This window comes from Triplophysa rosa, linkage group LG1 (assembly GCF_024868665.1).
Source record: "Triplophysa rosa linkage group LG1, Trosa_1v2, whole genome shotgun sequence".
In the NCBI taxonomy this organism is placed as follows: domain Eukaryota; kingdom Metazoa; phylum Chordata; class Actinopteri; order Cypriniformes; family Nemacheilidae; genus Triplophysa; species Triplophysa rosa.
The window spans coordinates 17,675,179-17,698,558 of record NC_079890.1 but is presented as its reverse complement, the minus strand read 5'-3'; the positions used below and the strand labels follow the sequence as shown (position 1 = coordinate 17,698,558).

The 23,380-nt window shown below is 43.3% G+C and overlaps 1 protein-coding gene across 8 annotated transcripts in view; it reads left to right on the top strand.

The window, feature by feature from the left end:
* The window catches only part of bdnf (brain-derived neurotrophic factor), a 28,248-nt gene extending 5,120 nt beyond the window's left edge, over nt 1-23,128 (top strand). The window contains exons 1-2 of one of the 8 annotated variants that reach the window (XM_057341213.1): nt 6,079-6,317; nt 21,561-23,128. In XM_057341213.1, coding sequence (XP_057197196.1) covers nt 21,582-22,403 — 822 coding nt within the window. In that variant the 5' untranslated portion in view covers nt 6,079-6,317; nt 21,561-21,581 and the 3' untranslated portion in view covers nt 22,404-23,128. Of the gene's footprint in view, nt 1-6,078; nt 6,318-6,893; nt 7,007-7,645; nt 8,133-9,014; nt 9,131-9,391; nt 9,791-13,383; nt 15,373-17,198; nt 20,250-21,560 lie in introns of those variants that run through there. The other 7 variants (XM_057341197.1, XM_057341222.1, XM_057341239.1 and 4 more) reach the window with 7 other exon arrangements.
* The last annotated feature ends 252 nt before the right edge of the window (nt 23,129-23,380 follow it).

The window sequence follows — 23,380 nt, the reverse complement described above, 5'->3', positions numbered from 1 at the left end:
CTTGTTGATCACCATCCACTGAAAATGCTTTGGATTCACATCCAAGATCTTCAACTACAGGGAAACGTTTCAGGCACATTTTGTTACAAACAACATGTAAAACTGAAATCGTCTGTATGAGAGAGTTGAATTTGTAGTTGTAGGATGTCATGGTCCATGCTGAGAGTTACGTACGTTTGTAGTTAACGGTTAAAATGAGGGACGATTGGGGCGAATGAGACATAGAAGCATCAGAAAAGAGGCGGGAGAGTATGAGAATGAGTGAGCGATATCGAAATCAGAGTGAAAGAATGATAGATATCCCCACAGCCATACAGAAGATAGGATCCATTCTTCCACTAACACGTGCACACGCCCACTGCTGAGGGTTATTTTTACCGCCAGGTACTGTGTGAGTTGTGACGTGCAAGCCCCATTACTGATATTTATGGAACACAAATTGAAACGAGAAATGATACGGCATTCCCTGAGGACCCATCTACTCTTAATAGTGGTCGGTAAATGGAGTGAAGAAGGGGGCTCAAAAATGCTGACGGTGCAATTCTTTTTGGCAGCCGTACACTTCAGTTCTCATAATGATTTTGGAGACTGGGCGAAGCCCAAATGTAATTAGGCATGACAAGCAGCTCAGTTGACCTGCATAAAGACAACAACACAAAACTCGTGTGTTCAGATAAGAAACTGTCACGACTGGCGTGCAAGAGAGAAGAACCCAAGCGCAGGCAGGCAGTGAAGGGGTTAACAGAAAATATTTATTTACAAAAACACACAAAACAAAACCCACGAGGGGGTATAAAACAGGAACTAAACTAAGAAACAAACTTGAAATAAAAGACTTCCCACGAGGGGGGCAAAATGAAAACAAGAACACTAAACCAAACTAAAGGACACGACCAAACGTCTTAAATCATAAAACACAAAACTCACGAAACACGAACAGGGCAAGGACCAGGAACATGGGTGAGAGCACAAACATAATCCACACAGTACAATCCACGAGCACAGGACAAAGAAACATGAGGGTATTTAAAGGGAAGACAAACGAGGGATAACGACACGGGGCAGGTGTGGGTAATCAAACACTTAGGGAAAGATAACGAGGAAACAAGAGGAATGGGGCCAATGACAAGACACTGGAGAGAACGTATATTACTGTCAAATGACAATAATATGTTTCTCTCCACACATAACCAAAGACTTTGTCATGGCTCTGCTACAGGACCAAGAAAAACATGACTAAGGAAGCAGAGCCATGACAGAAGCCCCCCCTTTAATGAGCACCTCCAGTTGCTCACCAAGGGGTAGACTGACGAGACAGGGCAGACTGAGACAAAGACAAAAACCAGACAAACATGGTGAACATGACAAGGGGTAGACAGGACAACAAGACTACAGGACTGGGGTGGCACAACAAAAACAACAAACATGGGAGGGGGGGCGGGGCAAAACAAGGGTTCACAGGGGGCACAAATTCAGGACGCACCACGGAAAAGTAATATCAACAAATTCAACTACTCAAAAAATCTATATTGATAGATCAGTCCAACAGCGTGGGTATGGAAAACATCCCCAGCCCCAACACAACGGCTATGTATCTAGAGCGCTCAGATCAGAAATGTCGATTCGCTAAAAGACTTCTATCAGTTGGTAGGACTGTGTGATTTTAAGAGGAAGCCAGTTCCCGGGCGAACAGTCCTTTCGCCCTGCAGAGTGCAGTCTCCCCTGAGACTACGATACAGACACCAGGCTGACGCCGGCTGGACCGGGCTTGACGCCGGCTGGAAGGCCGGCTGGAAGGCCGGCTGGACAGGGCTTTACGCCGGCTGGACAGGGCTTGATGCCGGCTGGAAGGCTGGCTGGATAGGGCTTGACGCCGGCTGGAAGGCCGGCTGGACAGGGCTTGACGCCGGCTGGAAGGCCGGCCGGACATGGGCTTGACGCCGCGAGCCGACTGCGGACTAGCTGGATCCCGGACTGGTAGGACTGCGCGGGCTGGATACGCTGGGACGCGTAAGACTGGACGCCGGCTGGATCACCGGACTGGACGCCGGCTGGATCACCGGACTGGACGCCGGCTGGATCACCGGACTGGACGCCGGCTGGATCACCGGACTGGACGCCGGCTAGGATCACCGGACTGGACGCCGGCTGGATCACCGGACTGGACGCCGGCTGGACACCGGACTGGACCGGCTGGATCACCGGACTGGACGCCGGCTGGATCACCGGACTGGACGCCGGCTGGATCACCGGACTGGACGCCGGCTGGATCACCGGACTGGAGCGCCGGCTGGATCACCGGACTGGAGCGCCGGCTGGTTCACCGGACTGACCAGACGCCGACTGCAAGCTGAACAGATACACCGGACTGGAGCCAGGACTGGATCACCGGACTGGACGCCGGTGATCACCGGACTGGACGCCGGCTGATCACCGGACTGGACGCCGGCTCGATCACCGGACCTGGACGCCGGCATGGATCACCGGACGTAGGCCGATCCACCGGAAGGTGGCTGCAACTGTGCGATGGATCCACCGGACTGGACGCCGGCTCGATCACCGGACTGGACGCCGGCATGGATCACCGGACTGGACGCCGGCTGATCACCGGGACTTGACGCCGGCTCGATCACCGGACTGGACGCCGGCTCGATCACCGGACTGGGCACGCCGGACTGACCGGCTGGATCACCGGACTGGACGCCGGCTGGACACCGGACTGGACGCCGGCTGGATCACCGGACTGGACGCCGGCTGGATCACCGGACTGGACGCCGGCTGGATCACCGGACTGATCCGCTGACCAGGACCTGGACACAAGACTGGACACAAGACTGGACACAGGCCTGGACACATGACTGGACAAAGACTGGACACAAGACTGGACACGGGACTGGACACAGCTGGACTACGGATAGCACAGGACCGGACACAGGAACGGACACAGGAACGGACACAGGACTGGACACAGGACCGGACACAGGACTGGACACAGGACTGGACCTCGGCCTGGACACATGACTAGACAAAAGACTGGACACAAGACTAGACACAAGACTAGACACAGGACTGGACACAGGACTGGACACAAGACTGGACGCCGGCTGGATCGCCGGCTGCACCGGACTGAACGCCGGCTGCCGGACGGACCGGGACCGGACGGAGCCGGCTGCACCGGACTGGATGCCGGCTGCACCGGACTGGATGCCGGCTGGATCCACCGGCTGGGCGGTGCAGCATCTCCCTCCTCTTTCTTCTTCTTCGCCCGGCCCACAGACGTGTGGCCGGTGCTGGAGAAGCGATGGGGAAGCCCGTATAAGCTCCGACCGGAAGGAGTCGGATCGGGGAGTCCCATGACTCCCTTCGTCTGCGCCGGCCACGGATGCTGATGGGGATGGAGAGGAGCTGCCGGGGAAGAGGCGGACGGTGCGGCCATGCCGATGACCCCGATCTCCATGACGCAGATCCTCCGGGATCGCGGGTAGGGAGATGGATTGGGTTGGGCGAGACCCTGGACTCCGGGCGGTTCATGGCATATCTCACCGTGCACTCGAAGTCCAGTGGTCTCAGCATCCTCATCTCCGCCCGCGACAGAGGGTCCCTGAGGCCACCGTTGAACAGGACCGTGAGTTCCGCCTCCCCAAAAACCACCTGCTCTGTATAAACTGCCTCCTCTGCAGCCTTTAGGAAGCGGTCGACATAGTTCATGATATTGTCATCTCCCTGACGGTGGCTGCAGAGGAGGTGAGTCTGGCGGGATCGTTGGGTGGACATGCTGCCTGCTGGGTTCAGTTCTGGCTCGTGGATTCTGTCACGAATGTCGTGGCTGAAGAGAGAACCCAAGCGCAGACAGGCAGTGAAGGGGTTAACAAATATTTATTGACACAAAACACACAAAACAAAACCCACAAGGGGGTAAAAACAGGAACTAAACTAAGAAACAAACTTGAAATAAAAGACTTCCCACGAGGGGGCAAAACAAGAACAGTAAAACTAAACTAAATGACACGACCAAACGTCTTAAATCATAAAACACAAAACTCACGAAACACGAACAGGGCAAGGACCAGGAACATAGGTGAGAGCACAAACATAATCCACACGATACAATCCACGAGCACAAGACAAAGAAACAAGAGGGTATTTAAAGGGAAGACAAACGAGGGATAACGACACGGGGCAGGTGTGGGTAATCAAACACTTAGGGAAAGATAACGAGGAAACAAGAGGAATGGGGCCAATGACAAGACACTGGAGAGAACGTATATTACTGTCAATGGACAATAATATGTTTCTCTCCACACATAACCAAAGACTTTGTCATGGCTCTGCTACAGGACCAAGAAAAACATGACTAAGGAAGCAGAGCCATGACAAACCAACGAGATTTATTACGTAATGAGACAACACTGATATTTATTTGGAGAACCCACTTTACGAGTTACAAGATAGGCCCCTTTTATACCCAATTCTTCTTTTACTGTCATGTCAAATCAATGTGAATCAACTTACGAAATATCCTAACAAAAAAGACATAAAACATCCAAGTTAAACAATCAGAACCAAAAACTGTTGTACTACATAATAACAATGACATTATGACCCCAAATAAATGTTATAACAGCTGTATATTATAAAAGGCACCAGAGTTTCGTTTTAGTTCTTCTCATTTCAAACAATTTCTAAGTTGTAATGTACAGTAAATCTCAGTGTTTTTGTGCTATAATGCCCCACGCCAAAAGATCAGAGGTCAGCTGAGAGCTGGACAGGTGGGTGTGGTCTTCGGTAGGAGAAGGTGGAGATGGTCTAATTGACCTGTAGTTTGAGGTTCTGGGTATCTGTGTTTAGGAGGTGGGAGGGCATGGGTGGTGCAGAGGGCCGAGTGTGAGTCATCCAGGGAGCCTGTGAAATCTGTGGGAGCGCAGAAAGAACGGAGGAGAGGAAAGGACTACTGGAGTGATGAAATGATGCAGCTTTGAGAAAAAGAAGAGGAAGTGACGACGAGTTAATCTGAGGGAGGTTCTGGATGCTGTCTTTAGAAACATGATGTACTCTCCTTAAACAATGAGGTAGATTTTTGTTCCGTTTACTCACTTGAGGGTGCCTGTCCCTAAGCAACACATCCATCCTTCATACATCTTAGAAGTCTTCATTTAAAATGCCTATATTGCACAAACTATATGCACCTGCATTGGTTTATTCAACCTTGAGTCATTCATTTGTTCATTTGGTTTTTCTCCATTTTCTGAGACTATTCTGGTTGATCCTTATGCGATCATGAAGACGTGTAAGTGCACCAAGACCTGCAAGTGCGAAAAGAGACATGAAGGGATCAATATGAGGCAAGAAACTCAGTAACAGACAAAAGTTAATTGTAACAATGCTTACAAACACCTGTCATAATCACCTAAAGAAACGTTGTCAACGTAGGGATAATATGTTACATTTTAAAGGCTTTAAAAAAGGAGAGGCTATGTCTTTAAGACTGTCATTCCACTTGATAGTAATTGATTCAATGTTCATAAAACAGAAGTTACTTGTGTCAGTTTACTTAGCGTGACCTAATGTGAAATTATCCGAAAAAATGTTGTTTCAAATTTAATTAAGTCTTAACAGCAGACAGCTTTTCTTTACAGCAAAAACACAGCGCCTGTTCCCATGTCAGGATCAATTGTTGTGTACATTCTCTTATATTACAAAACATCCTTTGCGGTATACATCATTTCTGAATACAAGGCTATAGGTCTGTGTTGACTTGTTGAATCAAAACACTTGAATCAAACCTTCTGTAGGTACACTTATAGGAAACGAAGTTTGCTACAAAAGGAGTTTATGTGAGCAAGGGATAAGTCCACTGATTTGTCTTTAAAAAAATATTATTGGCTTTTTGCCTCCTTTTTTCTCCTGTGTTGACCAAGCATACTGTTTACTGTCCCTGTGAGTTATAAATACAATACTGTTTCATTTCTTTTACAACTCTCCAGCTCGAGCGAATCTTGGCTCATGCGGGTAAATACCACCTATTACTCATGTTACTTTCCAGCACATTTGTAGGACACATGCAAGCATAGCGCCTCGTCACTGCATAACAATTAGATGTCTGAGTGTTCACCGCGCAACTGATGGAATTTTACTGATAAAAGACAACGTGGATTTCGTGACTTCAATTTCATTCTTTATGTCAAGATAAAGGCGAACGGGGGAAGAACGTTGTCATTTCTTTAAGTTGACAGCGTGCCTCAAGACGGACGAGGATTCGGCTTTTTTCTTTTTCTGTAGTACATACAAAACGAAGCTCAAAGGTGTATTGCACAGACGTAAGTATGGCACTGCACTTCAAACCATTTTCGTCTGTTTGGCTTTTAACACCACACAGCAGGCGCAGCAACAAGTCTCCCGAGAACTAAGTCCTACTTGGCAGAAAATAACATTGTGGAATTTGAGCTTACCTGACTTAGGTCTCCCTCAGCTGGGAAAAGAATCGGATTGAAATGTCGTGAAGTGTACCGGCTTCGCGTAATGTTGACATATGACGCGCAATGAAACCATAGGCGCATCAAAAAGTGCACATTGATATCTCGGATGCGCAACTTTTGTCACGGTCATTTCTTTTCCATTCAGCGTCTAGGGTTGAGATTTGTTGTAGCTGTTGGTCATTTGGTGAATTTGGTGCCCACCTAAACTTGACCGCCTTCGCTTATTTCAATCACGTAACGGCGTTTCTCTGAGCGAGGGCATTGCGTAAATCTGGATAGGGGTTTTCGGTAAATCGCGACTGCTTGCTATTTGTCCTGTCGGCACAGTCACCAAGGTGTTAGAGAGTTTAAGCACGCGGATATTGCAAAGGGTTATTAGATTCATAAGTCACCCAAGTGGTGGGCGATCTTCTGAGCACTGCAGAAGTTCTCATATGATGACTTCAAACAAGACACATTACCTACCAGCATCTGTTGGAGTGTGTGGATATTAAGACACTTCTATCTCCAGGACAGCATAGGGGAAAATGGTAAGTAGCATGGAAATACTATACTTAAAGGAATAATTACTCCAAATGGCATGGCTTGTGTTTACACTGTAGGATTGGAATGATAATATAAGATTTTTATAGATGACATGTACTGAGTGGTCTTGTGCTTATGGACCCTAAAGCTGAAGGCTACTTCTATGATGCTTTAGCGGTGGCAACACGAATGTAAAACTTTGTAACGGTGCCGTTTTCTGCGATTCGTTCATGGAGACAGAAATCTGAGCAAAGCAAACGCAGGCAAAATAATAGCCGTATAGAGAATGTGCATTCTAATTTATCTTTTGTGTGCGCTGTGTACCAATCTGCGCTTTAATGCCTGTCGGGCTTTTATCCTTTATACTAAATATTATTTTTTTTCTTTCCCCAAGTGTTCTGTCAGTGAAAAAGCAACATGTGTAGACATGTCCATCTGCCCTGCAGGACAAAAGCAGAGCATCAGTATACGCTTTACGGAGCGGAACCTATTGCCGTGTGATTTGGGGACATGTTTCTACCTTTTTGGGGGGACTCCTCTTTAGAGGGATATGACCGACTTTTGAAATAAGTGAGTATTTTGTTAAGAAAAGGATCGGTCAAAATGTGATCAAATATTAACAGGACGGGCTTGGCAAGCATATATTCACGTGACAAGGCGTGGGGAAGCAATAGAGTAAAGCAATATCAAGTGGCACTTAACGAAAGTATAGATTTTTGCCTCTAAGTAACCTTAGCTGTGCTATGATTTCAGCACTTTGGACAGAGGCACCGGAGTCGTTGAACGCTGCGGACTAACACGGAGTGGACTCGCCTTTTGTGTTTTGCAGTGCTTTTGCCAAAGCTAGGGAATTGCTTAACTTTTTCCTTCTTTCTTTTTTTTTGCTTGAGGAGGAAGACCTGTGAGAGAAAAAAAGAAACGCGAGGAAAAAAGATCCAGTCAATAGTGGGTCTGCTTATTTTGCGCTTGGAGTTTTGTCGCCACTTAGAGCATGTGAAAGTTGAAATCTAGAGCTGCTGTAGGGTACGCGTACTTTGGAAGCTCCACTTGGTGCACAGCGTTAACTTTGGGAAATGCAAGTGTTGGTCTTGGAGATCTAACCACTGATAGTGGTTGTCAGCTCTTAAAAAGGTAAGACCAGTTTGTGTTATTATCCTCTTCACTAGCTGTCCTTTTTGACGAAACATCTTTCTTGTGCATACAGCAATGGTACCTCATGCGTATTTTAAGTTAATTTAGTGGTTACGGATGGATAAAACGTTACGCTCTCAGGAATAGGTATGGGAGAGAGCGAACACTGAGACATGAGGGAAACGATAAACTTATGGTATATCGTTTTGCATCTAGACTCTACTTATTTTCACGGTTTTCCATTAAAGCTAGGGAAAAACGTTAACAGCTGAAGTTGTTTTAATTAACAACCACAATTCGGTCGTTAATTCATAAAAAGGGATTAATGTATATATTTGTACATCACAATTCACCTATATAGCCAGAGGTCCACATTTAGTAGTTATTTGATGTGTTATTATTTATAACGCCGCACAAAGCAGTAAAGTAAATAGTGCATCTGAGTAGGTAAACAGCCACATCATAATCAAATGCTTGCAGAACTCTTTTTGTCATAAATGCGCAATTGTCTAGCACAGAATAATAAAATATTCGACGAACTCATTTATGCGTATATCTATCAATCTATCAATCTATCAATCAATCAATCAATCAATCAATCAATCTATCTATCTATCTATCTATCTATCTATCTATCTATCTATCTATCTATCTATCTATCTATCTATCTATCTATCTATCTATCTATCTATCTATCTATCCGTCTATCCGTCTATCCGTCTATCTATCTGTCTGTCAGCCTCAGCATCCTTTTTTATCAGCCAAATGTTGTTTTCGTTAGTATGGCGGTTTAATTTATTCGCTGAATCGATCCTAAAGTGGTGCAACCAGCAATCAGCAATCCTATCAATGTAATCGCGTTTGTAGCATCTCCGCACGTCGTCACCGTGGACATATTGCTAGTGTTTTTACTACGGACCGATCTCCGTTTCATTCATCCCGAGGTTTCCACTCCTCTCCTCCAGCATCACCTGCTCAGCTCGCTCCCCAGCGCACAGGTCTGTCTGTGCACACGCAAAACAGTTGGGAACCACTTAGAGCTAAAAGCTTTCGCCACAGATAAACATATCATGTTTAAGTATTTTGAATTGCCTATCCAAAAATAGCTTGATGGGCAAAACGTTATGTGTGCGTGCTTGTGTTTGCGTGTTCATATATTTGTTTCCAGTTAAAATGAAAAAGAATTTGGATAGGCGTGGTCAGATTTGGCAATTGTTCTGGCTGGGTTAGATGGAGCCACCGATAAGATTGCCCGATAAGAAATGGCTGAGAGGGTTTCACGCGTATTGTGGAGAAAGCTGAAGAAAAGCCGCGCAAGACCGAGGCAAAATTAGGACAGTCAGCGATTCTTTCGCCGATGATTTTCTGACTTTTATGCCGACTAAGTTTAGGAATTCGTCTCAGTTTCTGAAGGGGATGAGCGGAGGATATTGGTTAAGGTCGCATTTTTCCTTTGTATCCAAGAATCTGATTAAGGGGTGAAGCGATTGAATGACAAACAGACAGATATCAAAGCCCACGGGCGCTCTCAGCACTGCGTTAATCAAGAGTCTATCAGACGGAATACATTCAGTGTGTCATTTAGCTGCTTTTAAATGATCCTTTCGAGCGTTTCTCTTTGTCCGGCTGCGTTAGCTTCTCTCATCACTGCTAAATCGGTAATTTCTCTATTATTAAACATTGTTTTCTTATCAAAATCATGCAGAAATGGTTATCGAAAAATCTGTGTATCGAATGCAACAATGTATCGAACCTCCCATTTTACAATGATATAATGAAGTGGGACAACCAGCATATGTTTTTAACTTTAATCTGAAAATAGGATATTGTAACAGAATTGATTTAAATATGGTTGTTTTGTGTCATTGTAACGTACGCAATACTCGTAACATTACAGGGCAAATATTATGAACACAGTTATGCAAACATAACGGTCACATAATTTCCAACGAAATTATGTCCGATTTAACTGATACATAATGCAATTGTGAATAACTAATACTACTGCATTCACATTGGATTTTTTGTTTATTTAGTCTTTCCCAGAGTCTAAGTCTGTTATTAAACTATTAGTGGATTGTAATTCCATGCATCTCTAAATATTCACGGAGTCGTGTTTTCTTTTGATTAATGTGTATTTTTATCTTTGAACAACTGTATATATGTTTATATTATAATTTTACTTCATAGACAGAAAGGGATAGAGATGTGGGTTGGTGGTGTGGGTGTGGGCATGCGGGGGGAGGGGGGACTGGAGGCGGATGCGGGGAGGGTGGGGGGTGCTGGGGGATGGCACGACACACTTTGTATGTACGGAGGGTTTTTTATAGAACTTTCTGCAATGTACGTCATCGGATCAGTCCATAAATGGGGTTGTGTTATCTAGCTGAGAATCTCCCTATCCGCCCCCCTCCCCTCAGCTCTCTGATCGCTGCAGAGTTAAGGGTGGGCGTCAATAACAAATCTGAGCTAGGTAGGTTTATCCAAATATCACATAATGCTATTGTGGCATTATATTTTTACAGTTTATTTGGCGTTTCATTCATCATCGTTGACTGTCTGTCGCGGATGATCAAGGGATAATAATAACCCAAATATGGAAATTGTATTGTTTAGCGGGGCCGGTTTTGCTAATTAACTTTTATAGAGATGTGCCGAATTATTGCGTCCTGATTCACTCGCGGGAGGAATTTATTAGACAGAATATTCCTCTGGGAAATAAAAACCGATGCTCGCCACAATTGCGAATAAGAAAAAGGGCTTTTTTCCTTTTCCTGTAAAAGGGTAATTTTTATCTTAAATATATAACAAGAAAAATTCGAATAAAAAAACGACAACAATAACAGAAATAAATGTAAGTATAATAATAATCAGCAACAATATGTAGGCTAATTTGCCACAATTTTACTATGTTGCATAAAATAATAATATACTCAGTTGGGTCAAAAATAATTGTAACAATACAAAGTAACGTTTTTAGTATTTAGGGAGGGCGGCTATTTGTAGATGTCTAAAGACAATACATTTATTGGCACTTCGGATGGCTTGGGGAATTGGGCGCGCGCTCTAAGCAAGTGCGTGACTTGCGGTGAAGCGCGCGAGATCTAAAGCAAAGCGCTCCTTCTGCAAGAAGTCGTGTTGTAGTAACCTTCTTCAACCAGTCTGCTTTTAAATAACTTTGGATATTTACATGATATTTGTTTGTACATAGATAGAACCATTTAAACAAATATTTGCTATTTTGGGGCCGTGGTTCTAATGCATCTGTAGTTTGTTCTTTGCATCTGTATGTTTGTGTAAACAGGATACTTCATGTATCTGTGCATGTATGTTTGGTATATATTTATATTTTTGGACCCACTGCAGAGATTTCCATTTAAGTTAATTGGGCTGGTGGTTGGGTCTATATGATGAGTTGTGCTACAGTAGTTGTCCACCCACCTGTTTGCTTTACCCACTACTATAAAATGGAATGGCTCTTGCCTCTCTGTATGTGAATTGCTACAGAGCAGCATTAGCGCTGGTGCCTGGCAACTAAGGCTCCGCCAGGAAATCTTTTAACAATTCGCCATCATCAATGCTTGGGTATGTATGCAAGACATGCCTGGATGCTGGTTAACAATGGTACCTTGTCTGTGTTTGATAGATCTGCCTATTTGTGTTAAAAATGCCAGATAACTTTTTTACATTTAAATGTTTAACTTTTCTAGGAGAACTGTCGTTTTTTCTTTTGATGACAATGATTTTCATGCCCTCTGCTTGGACACTGTGATTAAAGTCAGCGGGGTTCAATTTCTCACCTGTTTTTCAACCGTAAATATTTTTGTAGCAACAGGTGGATGTTTGTAGTTCTGTTTTCTGACTTTAGTAAATCAGTTCTCGGTCAGTAGGTCAGTTTTCAGATTAAGTCATATTTAACAGCAACAACGGTGCATAAATACATTCATAAATTTCATAAATAAGTATTTTTAGCATTGCAGCTAATAACCACATAATGTAGATATGTGCAAAACAAAGACTACAGTGGTATATGGCAAAAACTGTCTCGCTAATTATGTAAATATACTCTTGACACATAAGGGTTTGTTGGGCAAGCAAAAGGCTAGATTACCAGAGGATGTGTGTACAAAGGTATAAAGTACAGCAGAGGGCTTATACCCAACGGATACATTACCAGTGTAGCTGGTGTATGCTGCAAGGGATAGATTACAGTTAGGTGGATTGTATAGCTCATTGTGTCTATGTGCTAAAGTGGATATCTGTGTGTGTAGTCCAATAGCGCAGCTGCAATAAGTCAAGACTTTGAGATCTTTATCTACACGACTGGCCGCTATTGACCATCATCAGCACTTTCATGATAGCAGAGACCTGTTGCTGCTTTCTCCTGGAGAAAGGAGTGCTGCGCAGAGAGACGCTGAAGTGAGTCACTCTAAGCACTGCCCAGACTCCTTTCCCTACAGAAAGCAAGCCGTAAAAAAAAAACGAGATAGGCACCCAGGAATGGGCAAACAATCTTTTAGAAAGTGACTTACGCATTTCAATGAATGACAAAATAGAAAGGTGGGACGTCCATGGAAAGAGTCTGTACTTATACATACACTGTTTATTACCCTAACCGACTAAAGAAAACAAAATGATAAAAGTGGACTGAATGTATGCTGCTTGAATTCAGTTTTTATCATTTGACGCTTGTCATTCATGTTTTGTTGACTGCTGCAATGTGTGGCTTGTGTGGAATCTGGTGCCATGCCGACATGCATTTCTTAATTTTGAGTTTCATTGTAGCCTTGATGGTCAGAAATGACTTTGAGGTACTGTGTGTACTGTATGAATACTTTAAACCTTTAAACAGGACCTAAGATTATTTTTTCTGTGCATCTCACTGTTTTTCTCATAGTGGCCGATAGAGGCCATCATCTCTGTTTTTACAACATGTTTTGCCACTAAAAGTTTTGTCATTTTGTCCTGGAGTAGAGAGAACTCTAGCAAATTTTGTTTCATGTCAGGTTTTTACCTGTTCCGATTGATGCATCATTAAGTGTCAAAATGCAACTTCAATATGTGGAAGAACCGCCCGACTGTCCTAGGACCCTGCTCAAGACATCACGCAAGACAACAGAGGGTGCGAAGGAGAGAAAAGTTTTTGAGAAAGCTGAGGTGACGTCATTAGCGACCCGACCTATTGGATAGAGACACGGCCATCGCTTCTGACGCCGCTCCGACTCTCTCAACATTCAACACGTCAATCTTCTTCTTTTTTGGGGGGGGTGGGAGAGAAACAAGGTGGAGGGTGAAGTTCCCATGGATCAACTGAAAGTTAAAGTTTTATCACTCTCATCTCGTTCTCTATTCTCATCCATCCGTATGTCCACTTTATGGTTACTTTTGTTGTATCTGTGGTGTTGGTGTCAACTTTGTGCTGTTTTGCAATTGTGAATGAGATCCAAATTGTTTTTTCTTTTCCTAATGAGAAGCAGAGTGATTTATTTATGGATTAACTGGTTGGAACAGATCTTATGCACAGTGTGAGAGTATACATTCAGTGTGTGTGTGTGTGTGTGTGTGTGCGTGTGTGCGTGTGTGCGTGTGTGTGTGTGTGTGTGTGTTTGTTTTACCTCTCTTGGAGTCATGTCGCTCAGTAATTGCTGATGCAACTCTTTGTCATCCAGGGTTTGCCCTCTCCTCCTGTGAACCTATGGGATGAGTTATATTCATCTTGGCTTGTCCTTATAGGAGAGACGAAGGGGCTGAAGGCACGAGTATGCCTGAACGACTGAAGGTGACAATATACTGTGTTGTGCGCGCGTGTGTGTGCTTAACTGTGATGAGGCAGGTGTTAGCATCCACTCCCATGCTGGGAACAGCTAGGTTTGAAACCTCTCTACCTCATTACCTGATGCAGAGAATAATCATCATCCCTCAAATTTATCCATATAAAACTTGCATTGGTCTTGGTCCAAAATCGCAGGGGGCTTCTGAGCATTGTGAAAGTGTGTTGCAGGATTGGAATAATAAGGATCACACAACCCCAGCCCCTCCTCGCTCCACCTGGAAGGTCATGTTAAATACTGCATAGACTATGGTAATGGTGTATTTGAAGCAACAACCCCTATTAGCTATAACATCTTTGCCCATATAGATTACAAGTATCAAACAAACCACTCCCATTATTGCAAAAATATAACGGACACTGGAAGAACAATGCATAGTAAAAGCAATGAACCAACATCTGGCACATAATCTCTTTTTGGCAGACAGCGGGTCTTGAACTTACAATGGTTTAAAATATCACATACAGAGAGAAGTAGGGAATAATAGGTCCTTGATGTGGTGGGGGAAGAGTGAGCTCTTCACTTTGAAGCTACCTTTGTAGCGTCACAATTACAAATATCAATTTCAGCAGATGATCTATAGTCTTGTCACAAAAAGGTGTTTTAACCTAACCTAACAGCTGTCCATTAGGAACGTTTGGAGCCGACAAAACCACAAAATTTAAGATGGGTGAAAGATAGAGGAGGCTGAGAATAACAGAACGACCATTAATTCTTTTTTTATTTCCCGTATGAACACAAATGCACAATAAATTGATTTAAAAAATAAATAAACATTTATGTTGGCGCAATCGTTATTAATAAAGAAAACGATGAGGTAAATCTCGAAATGGTTAGGCTATAGGCTGTATCAGCACTACTGTGAATTACACCTCAAAAAGAGAAGAATGCAATGACTTGATATGGAAAATCAGATTATGCCTTAATATCTTAAACAATGTAAAAGGTTTCTCCGATGCTTTTTACGCGCTCAGCGAATGCCATAATAACAGACTTTCCGGTTATTCGTTAAGCACAATCGTCTCACTCGGTTGGTTCTCGGTCGGGCTCGCGGCAGAGTCACATGTTGCGACGTCACGCAGTAGTTAGTTACTGTAGTCGCGAGGCGGAATGAAGCCGTCATTTCAAGCTCGAGAGGTCTCTGAAAGCGCACTGCACCGCGAGCGCTCAGCATGCCATCCAACTGCTTCAACTCAACTCCAGAGGATCCGCTCAGTCATGGGACTCCATTACCTCAGCCGTGCAATTTCCACCATCAATAATTTAATCTATTTGCTCCAAAGCTGAAGAGACAAGTCGCAGCTGCTGCTTGGCAAATATTGCCAAAATAGTTGCGCGGAGGGCTTATCCAAAACATCCCAGATGACACAGCCCTGGTGAATGGTCTCCTTTACGACTGGACAGTAAAGGTAGGTTTTTGTGTGGAATAGACGTAGCATGCTATTAGGTTTTAATGCATGGACGTCTGATATGAGACGGGAAGTTAAGAAAAAGTAATCAAGTGTTGGATCATGCAACGGTACTGGCTGTGCCGCAACCTGAAACGCTATCCTCCCGTTCATGAGATACAGCGCTATTATGTTGATTGAATTTCTGATGAACAACAAGACAGCCGACGATAGATAAAAAAAGTTTGTTTTATTCAATATCCGTGCGTAATATATCTTTATCCTTGCTGCGTTTGTCCGTCTAATAGTTAGTTTGGAGGTTTAATGGACAGTCTATTTCAGTTTTTTTATATATGTGACTTATTAATTGTATTAAACTATTTCTGCGGAACAAAGTTTATTCATAAAGATAGGCTATTGTTTATAAGAGTTTAGCGAAAATTAGGCTACCAGTGCCAACGTTCAAAGAATAAGTAGGTTTGGTGAATTCAATGAGACTTTCAAGAACATGAAACTTGAGATCATCGTTTAGGTTTACCGTGTGGAGTCTAGCCTTCCCTTGAAATAGATAAACTCCCAGAGCGCAGATAAAGTTTTCCAAATAAAATTCTTCCTAATTTGCAATACAAAGCACAAATAAATGATGGTTCTGGGTCACTTTTGGATGCTAAATGGGGGATTCAAACTTTCAAACGAAATCAATAGCTTACTACTTAGTACGGTTTTGAGACATTTTGTTAAAATCCTAATTGACTTGTAACAATCTGAAATATAATTTTACTAGTGGTTATCAAGTCAATGTTTTTGTATTGTCCTATATTTCATATTTTATTATATTTTTTATTTGCATATAGAATTAAGCCTGTATTCCTTTAGAAGAAAAGCTTTTATATATAGGCTGTGCACTTATTTTTAAAAGGTGGGAAAATGTCAGCAATTTTTTTTTAGGTTAGATTGTCTTTTATCCACTGTGAGTGAGATCATTTGTATATGTCACGGCGGGAAAGAAAGATATGTGTTTCTAATGCTTGTCTGCTTACCTCGACTTCAGATGCGTCTCAAGCGCTTTATGTAGACGAATGCGCCATCTAGCGCAAACGTGTTGTAAAATCAAAGATTAACGAGTAAATGATGGATTGTGTAGTTGTCGCTGTTTTATATGAATCCTCTTTCTGACATCTTTTTCAAATCTAATGTTAAACAGTTTATACAGGAGCCGCATAGATTTGAGCTTGAGAAGATTGTGATGGTTGGCACCCTCAGAATGTTTCCAATTCCTAAGAAAGTTCCCGGAAAAAATCTCTACTAACATATCAGTGGCAAATCTTAGATGATGTTCCCTCGCGGATCCAGTTCGCCATGCCTGCCCTTTCTCCTGTTACGAGAAAAGACGAAACTTATACATAAATTATAACAGAACTAATGTTTAATTTGTCTGCTGCCTTTCAGCTGTGGAGCCTCATTCACAATCATTTGAACTACAATGTGTGTTATTTGAACCCTACTCAAAATCGTCACTTGCTAGTAGTGTTTTATTGATCGTTGTTGTTGTTTCGTGTGCGTGCGTGTGTATGTGTGTACCTGCTAAACCCTACGGTATGGGGACAAAATGTCCCCACAAAGATGGCAATAGCCAAAATCCTTGTCCTTGTGGGGACATTTTTTGGTCCCCATGAGGAAACAAGCTTATAAATCATACAGAATTAACTTTTTTGAAAATCGAAAAGAGCAGAAAGTTTTGTGTGATTGTTAGGTTTAGGGGTAGGGAATATGATATACAGTTTGTACAGTATAAAAACTATTGCGTCTATGGAATGTCCCCATAAAACATGGAAACCCAACATGTGTGTGTGTGTGTGTGTGTGTGTGTGTGTGGAGGTAACCTACTTAGGATATACATTTCAAGAATTTATTTGAAAAACAAATGTAGCAGATTAAAATCGAAACATCAAATTCTTAGCAAATGGTAGGCCTACAACTTTCTCGCAGAGACTTTTTATTGCAGGTGTTTCAAACAGATGGAAATGTTACTTAAAACCCTAATAGTTTGTTCATTGAAGACCATGAAGAATCCAGCATTTTTTGTAGAGCTATCCTTAGAGTGATGGAAGCATTTTAGGGTGTTTACTCTGGAGAATATAAGGTTATTTCACAGTTTTTTTTATGTTTGACCACAGATGCCAGATGTAGCCATTATGGATTGCACATTTTAATGTGTTTTCAAAGTCAGAATAATAATTAACACCTGAGACACCTGTGTGAGCTTAGGTGATGCACGCCACACCGTTCTTGACATTGAAGTACACAGAGACAATCTGAAATCTTTTCTTAGTCTGTAAAGCTTATCTTCCATTCTTTGTTGTTCCTTTCATATATTTAATTATACATTGTTAAATATCTTAGTATCATAGAGCTTTCTTCTTTTTTATGTAGAGTGCTAGCTCTGATACAAAAGTGTCTGTTAGCACTCTACTTTCAAGTTGGAAGAGCTTTATATATCTGTCATCACTGGATTTCTTTGCTAATCCCTCTATGGCATGGAGATTTAAGCAAATACAGTTGGGGGGAATCAGAATCATGGAGACCAAACTATCCTGTCCTACCTGCCCCCTTTCCAAACAATTGAGCAGGTGCATGTGCTCTTTCTCCCAAATCCATAGAGCTGCCACTCATGCCCAAGTGAGGTACAATCATGTTTTACAGTGAAAGATGTTTCGACGTGCTCTTACCAAGCCCCGACCACATGGATCAAATACAGCTGTGTGAATGTCGTATGTCATCAAGCTCTCTGTATGTTGTTTTGTAGATGGAGAGGTAGAGAGTTCACTAAAGGCTGTGTGGATTCCCAGTTCCCACATGATAGGTTTGATTGATGTCAGCTTTGTTTGTAGTATATTCAATGAATATGGCTTCAAACGATCAGCTTTGTTAACGTGACAATTGAAAGTTATAGTTTTAAAACCACAAAAGTTTTTCTTTGATCATTTTTGATATCGAAACACCTGAAAGAGTGATTAGAGTCTTTGCACAAAGGTGATTAGCATGTTAGCACACGCTTCCTCTGACCCATGAAAAGCCGCTCCCTGTACTTTCATAAGTACACAAACACGCACACGTCGTCATGTTTGCACATCATATGTTGACAGAATATTGATATTGCATTATTGTACGCGATCCGAACGCATGCACGGTCAACATATTAGTGCAGAACAAACACGTCCGTCCAGGTAATCTTGTCTTCACGCTCTGCTTTGAATGAGACAGAAGGTCTCAGTTATTGCCAGCTCAGTCCCAGAGCAATAAAGTGATTCATCGTGTAGATTACGTTTTAACAGGAAGTTGATTGAGAGCATAATCCATATTGATTGTCCTGATGGAAACAGGAAATAGCAGAGTTGGAAATAAAATCTTTTATTGTTCCCAGTGAGAAGGGACCCCAGAGGAAAATGGAAAGCAATTGCGCGCTGATGAGTGGCATTGCCCCTAGCACCACTTCTTCCAGCCTCGCCACCCTTTTCCTCACATCCCCCTTGGAGACTAGAGAGAGACGTCATTGGGGTTGTTGTGCTCTTGGTCTCCACCCCCTGCCACACAACTCCACTCCAGTGCTCTAGTCTAATTAGGAGGTAAAGATACAAGTTAGTCAGTGTTGCTACCTGAAGACCTTCTTCAACAATAACTGACCACGTTATTACACCAGAACTGTCGGGTGATACTGCCAGCTACGTAGCTCTGGAATACATTTAAAGTATTGCAGGTTGGAATTGGATGAGGGGTGGCAACCGTGCTCCACCTGCTGTCAGGAAGGGCAAGAGAAGGGAATTGCTTGTCAGCATGACTGATGCTGGTATCTCATTCAGAAGCCTGGGCAATATACTGTATATAAATACCTCCCCCTCATTAGGGAGACGGCAGATGTTTGTTAATTGGGATCATTGTGAAACTGGGGCGGTTACTGGGCTCTGTGTGTTTGTAAACCCATATTACGGTTGTCGCAGTATCCCTGACAGTAATCCATCCGTCCATAGAATAAAAAAAATAAAACAGAATCATTGGATAATCCTTAGACAGGCACTTTAAATTCCTTGCTATATTCAGCAGAGGTAATTGCTGACAATGTAAGAAGCTTTTTTCCATTACTGGGAAAGCTGACAGACTGAAGTATCTTTTCATGCCTGCAGAAGCAGCTTGTACACACATTTTGTGCAGCGACTGATTTGATTAGGATTGATCTGTTCTCCACAGCTGTATCCTCAGCTCTGGGTTTTTTTTCCGTGTTCTTGTTTTTGACCGTTCGCGAGGAGAGATTAAAGATGCCCCCACCTCATCTCCCTCGCCAAACACACACGTCGGCACACATACACCCACTCGCATGCGCACCCACACACCCCTCGCGGACTACGACGTCACTGAGCGAGGGGACTTGGAGCTCATTAAGCAGAGGGCTGTGATATTCTGAATCGAGACTGTGGGACTCCCAGCCGGGCCTATTTATAGAAAGCACATCTCCATGGCAGTCATCGCTGCGCTAGCAAATCGCAGTCGTGGCCCCAGACGCCAATTAAGAATGAAACAAATGCCTTTTAGTATGGGCGTGTCCTTCCTTCTCTCCTGAACTGCCTTCTGCTCTGAGAGCGGACCCTCCCTCTGCCTCGTCCTGAGGCGGCGCAGCGGGAGGATGGCAGCATGCAGAGAAGTGGCGAAGCATTGCTGCGGAGACGGATATTTTTAAATGCACCCCCCTCCCCCACTTCTCCCTCCTCCGTCTCCTTAGAAAAGTGAGAGTGATGCTTATCTTTTTTTTGTTGTTTATGGATGTTCCCCCCGTTCCGTTCATATGCACTGGGATGCCATTGGATGCAATGAATTTCGGTGACTCATAGAGGGACTTTGGAGAGGTAAGAGAAAGCCTCAGAGGGGTAGAGGAAAAGAGATAGAATGAATGAATGAATGAATGAATGAATGAATGAATGAATGAATGAATGAATGAATGAATGAAATCGAGAAGCGAAGATGATGACGGTTCCCTTTTGGGCTGTATATGTGCTTTCTTAGAATTGTTAAGATTTACATCATGTGATCTTTTATAGTTTAACATCTGAATGCTGGGAAAAATGCATCAACTAGAATAAGGCGGTTCGGGTATGAATGAGTAAATGAATGATGGGCATCATTTACTGAAAGCGCTCTCTCTCTCTCTATGCGTTGTTTCTCTTCTCGTCTCTGTCTTGCACTCCGTTTCCACTCCATTTTCACACCTCATGGTTATTATCTACCTCTCTTTCTTTCTCTTTCATTTTTCTTATCGCCACCTTTTCCTTTGGAAAAGAAAATAATCTCTGAGGAATCGTATTGAACTGGTTAGTTCTTGTATGCAGTTGTTTCAAAAGTTGTACTTTGTTATTAAAGGGACTGTATGAAGTTCATTCAACACTTTACACATTTCACACATTGAACTACTTACACAACAATTTATTGAGGACAGACGCCATATTGGCCGGTCTTTTCCGTCATTTCCTAAAGGGTTTTTGCGCATCACCGATATCTGCTCCGCAAGCAGTCAACACTTGATGCTCTTGTAAGGGGACGGAGCAGGAGGCAGGGGAGCGAACGGGAAGGGAAGGGGAAGAGAGAGACAGAGGAGAGCGGGAGCAATCCTCACATGTTCTCCTAATGATACTCCAGGGTCTCTGAATTTAGCCTGCTGCGTTTGTTTGTGGGTGGGGGCAAGCGTGCAGGTGTGTGCGCAGGGACAGAGAAACCGTGCAGTGTTAGTTGCTTTCCCTTGAGCGGGTAACTAAAAATGAGAAAAGAAAAAACAAGTCGGCACATTGCGTTTGTATTACAGAATTGATTTGGAATCGCAGTTTCATTACCCGCAATAACGAAAGACTGCTGTAAACCATTACAACTAATTGCGACTCATGAGACAACAATCACCTGCGGAGAGGAAGAACTGCAACACCAGTGAAAGATTTTACATTAGTGACGTTCAGAGGCATAATGAGTTCCGAAAACATTGCGGCACCGTTTAGATCAGTTTCCCTTTAATCATTGAGTGAGCGTCTGTTATAGGAGAAGTGTTTAATGTAGTTTTACCTGGGCAACGGCCCAGACACGTACATTAATTTATTCATTATATGTTTTCTCACCGTCTCCCTCTCTTATCTTCCCCATCCCTCTTGTCTCTCCCCTTTTGCTGTCTCCAGTTCCAACAGGTTAGAAGAGTGATGACCATCCTGTTTGTTACTATGGTTATTTCATACTTCAGTTGCATGAGAGCTGCGCCCATGAGAGAGATCCCGGGTGTGCAGGGGGGCCACCGGGCTGAGGGATACCTGGGTGCTGCTGCTGCCGCGGCGGCGGCCGGCGTCACCTCGGGCAGCCGGGGCCACGGGACTCCACAGAGTGGGGGGGGGTTGCCCTCGCTCACGGACACTTTCGAGCAGGTGATTGAGGAGTTGCTTGAGGTGGAAGGGGAGGCAACGCAGCAGCTGGGCCCCAGGGCAGACCAAGGCCAAGGAGGGGGCGGTCCTGTCGCCGGCGTCGCAGCGGACTCGAAGGACGTTGACCTGTACGCCTCGCGGGTGATGATCAGCAACCAAGTGCCTTTGGAGCCGCCGTTACTCTTTCTCTTGGAGGAATACAAAAACTACCTGGATGCCGCCAACATGTCGATGCGCGTGCGACGGCACTCGGACCCCGCACGGCGAGGGGAGCTCAGCGTTTGTGACAGTATTAGCCAGTGGGTGACAGCTGTGGACAAAAAAACGGCCATAGACATGTCTGGCCAGACAGTCACCGTTCTGGAGAAGGTCCCTATGAATAACGGTCAGCTGAAGCAATACTTTTACGAGACCAAATGCAACCCTTTGGGGTACACAAAGGAGGGCTGCCGAGGAATAGACAAGCGGCACTATAACTCACAATGCCGGACAACCCAGTCTTACGTGCGAGCCCTTACCATGGATAGCAAAAGGAAGATCGGCTGGCGGTTTATACGGATAGACACTTCGTGTGTATGCACATTGACCATTAAGAGGGGCAGATAGTGTACACAATGTATAGATTTTATTGAGAGTTCTAAAAAAAGAGAGAGAAAAGAGAAAATATCTATTTGTATATATACATAACAGGGTAAATTATTCCGTCAGATGAAAATTTTATGGACTGCATGTAAAAAAGATGAAGTTTATACAGTAAAAGTGATACTACAGTCTATTTATTGAACATATTCATGACCTTGTAAACAATTAAAAAAAGATCTGATCAGTCATTTGCGCCCAGTTCAAATTACTATATCACATTCCTCAAGACATTGTGTTTTTTACGTTGCCAAGATTTTGAGAGATGAGGAGAGGAGGGGTGAGGAAGAATTACATATGAGAGAAAAAAAACGACAAAAAAACTTGCATGCTGCTTCAATCGTGAATTGAGAAACTGTCCACTTTGGGAAAACAAGGAAATGATTTCCGACCAAAACATTCCGTTTACATTCTCAACCGTAACAGGATTTCCTCCTCTAAGTACTCTGTCTGTTTACTATCCTCAACTTCTCAAGGTAATGTTGGAAATACATACTATGTCAAGGTGCTGTTGTCAAAGCTTTGCTGTTTATTTTTTTATCCCCACAAGATGAAAAAAAATATATAAAATATATATAAAATTTATTCATTGACATGTGTTCTGAATTAATATAATTCATTTTGTATGTTGTGAAGTTGTTTGCAATATTAAATTGAAATATTTGAAGAAATAAAATTACTATAGGCAACTGAAAAACAAAACCAATGTCAATAAAGTTTGAGCTCTCCCTTTGCAGGTCTAAATTGGGCACAAGCTTTGGAGAGAACATCTTCTCTCACAGCATACGGATCCTACATTTAGATGATTTTAAAAAGGAGAAATATAAATTGAAGTATAGCCCATGTTCTCGCCATATTTTTGTATAATCGAGTGCTCCCTGATCAAAGCAGGTTTAACTAATCTCAGAAGTGAAGAATGTTGGTACGCCAATGAGTAGCGTGCA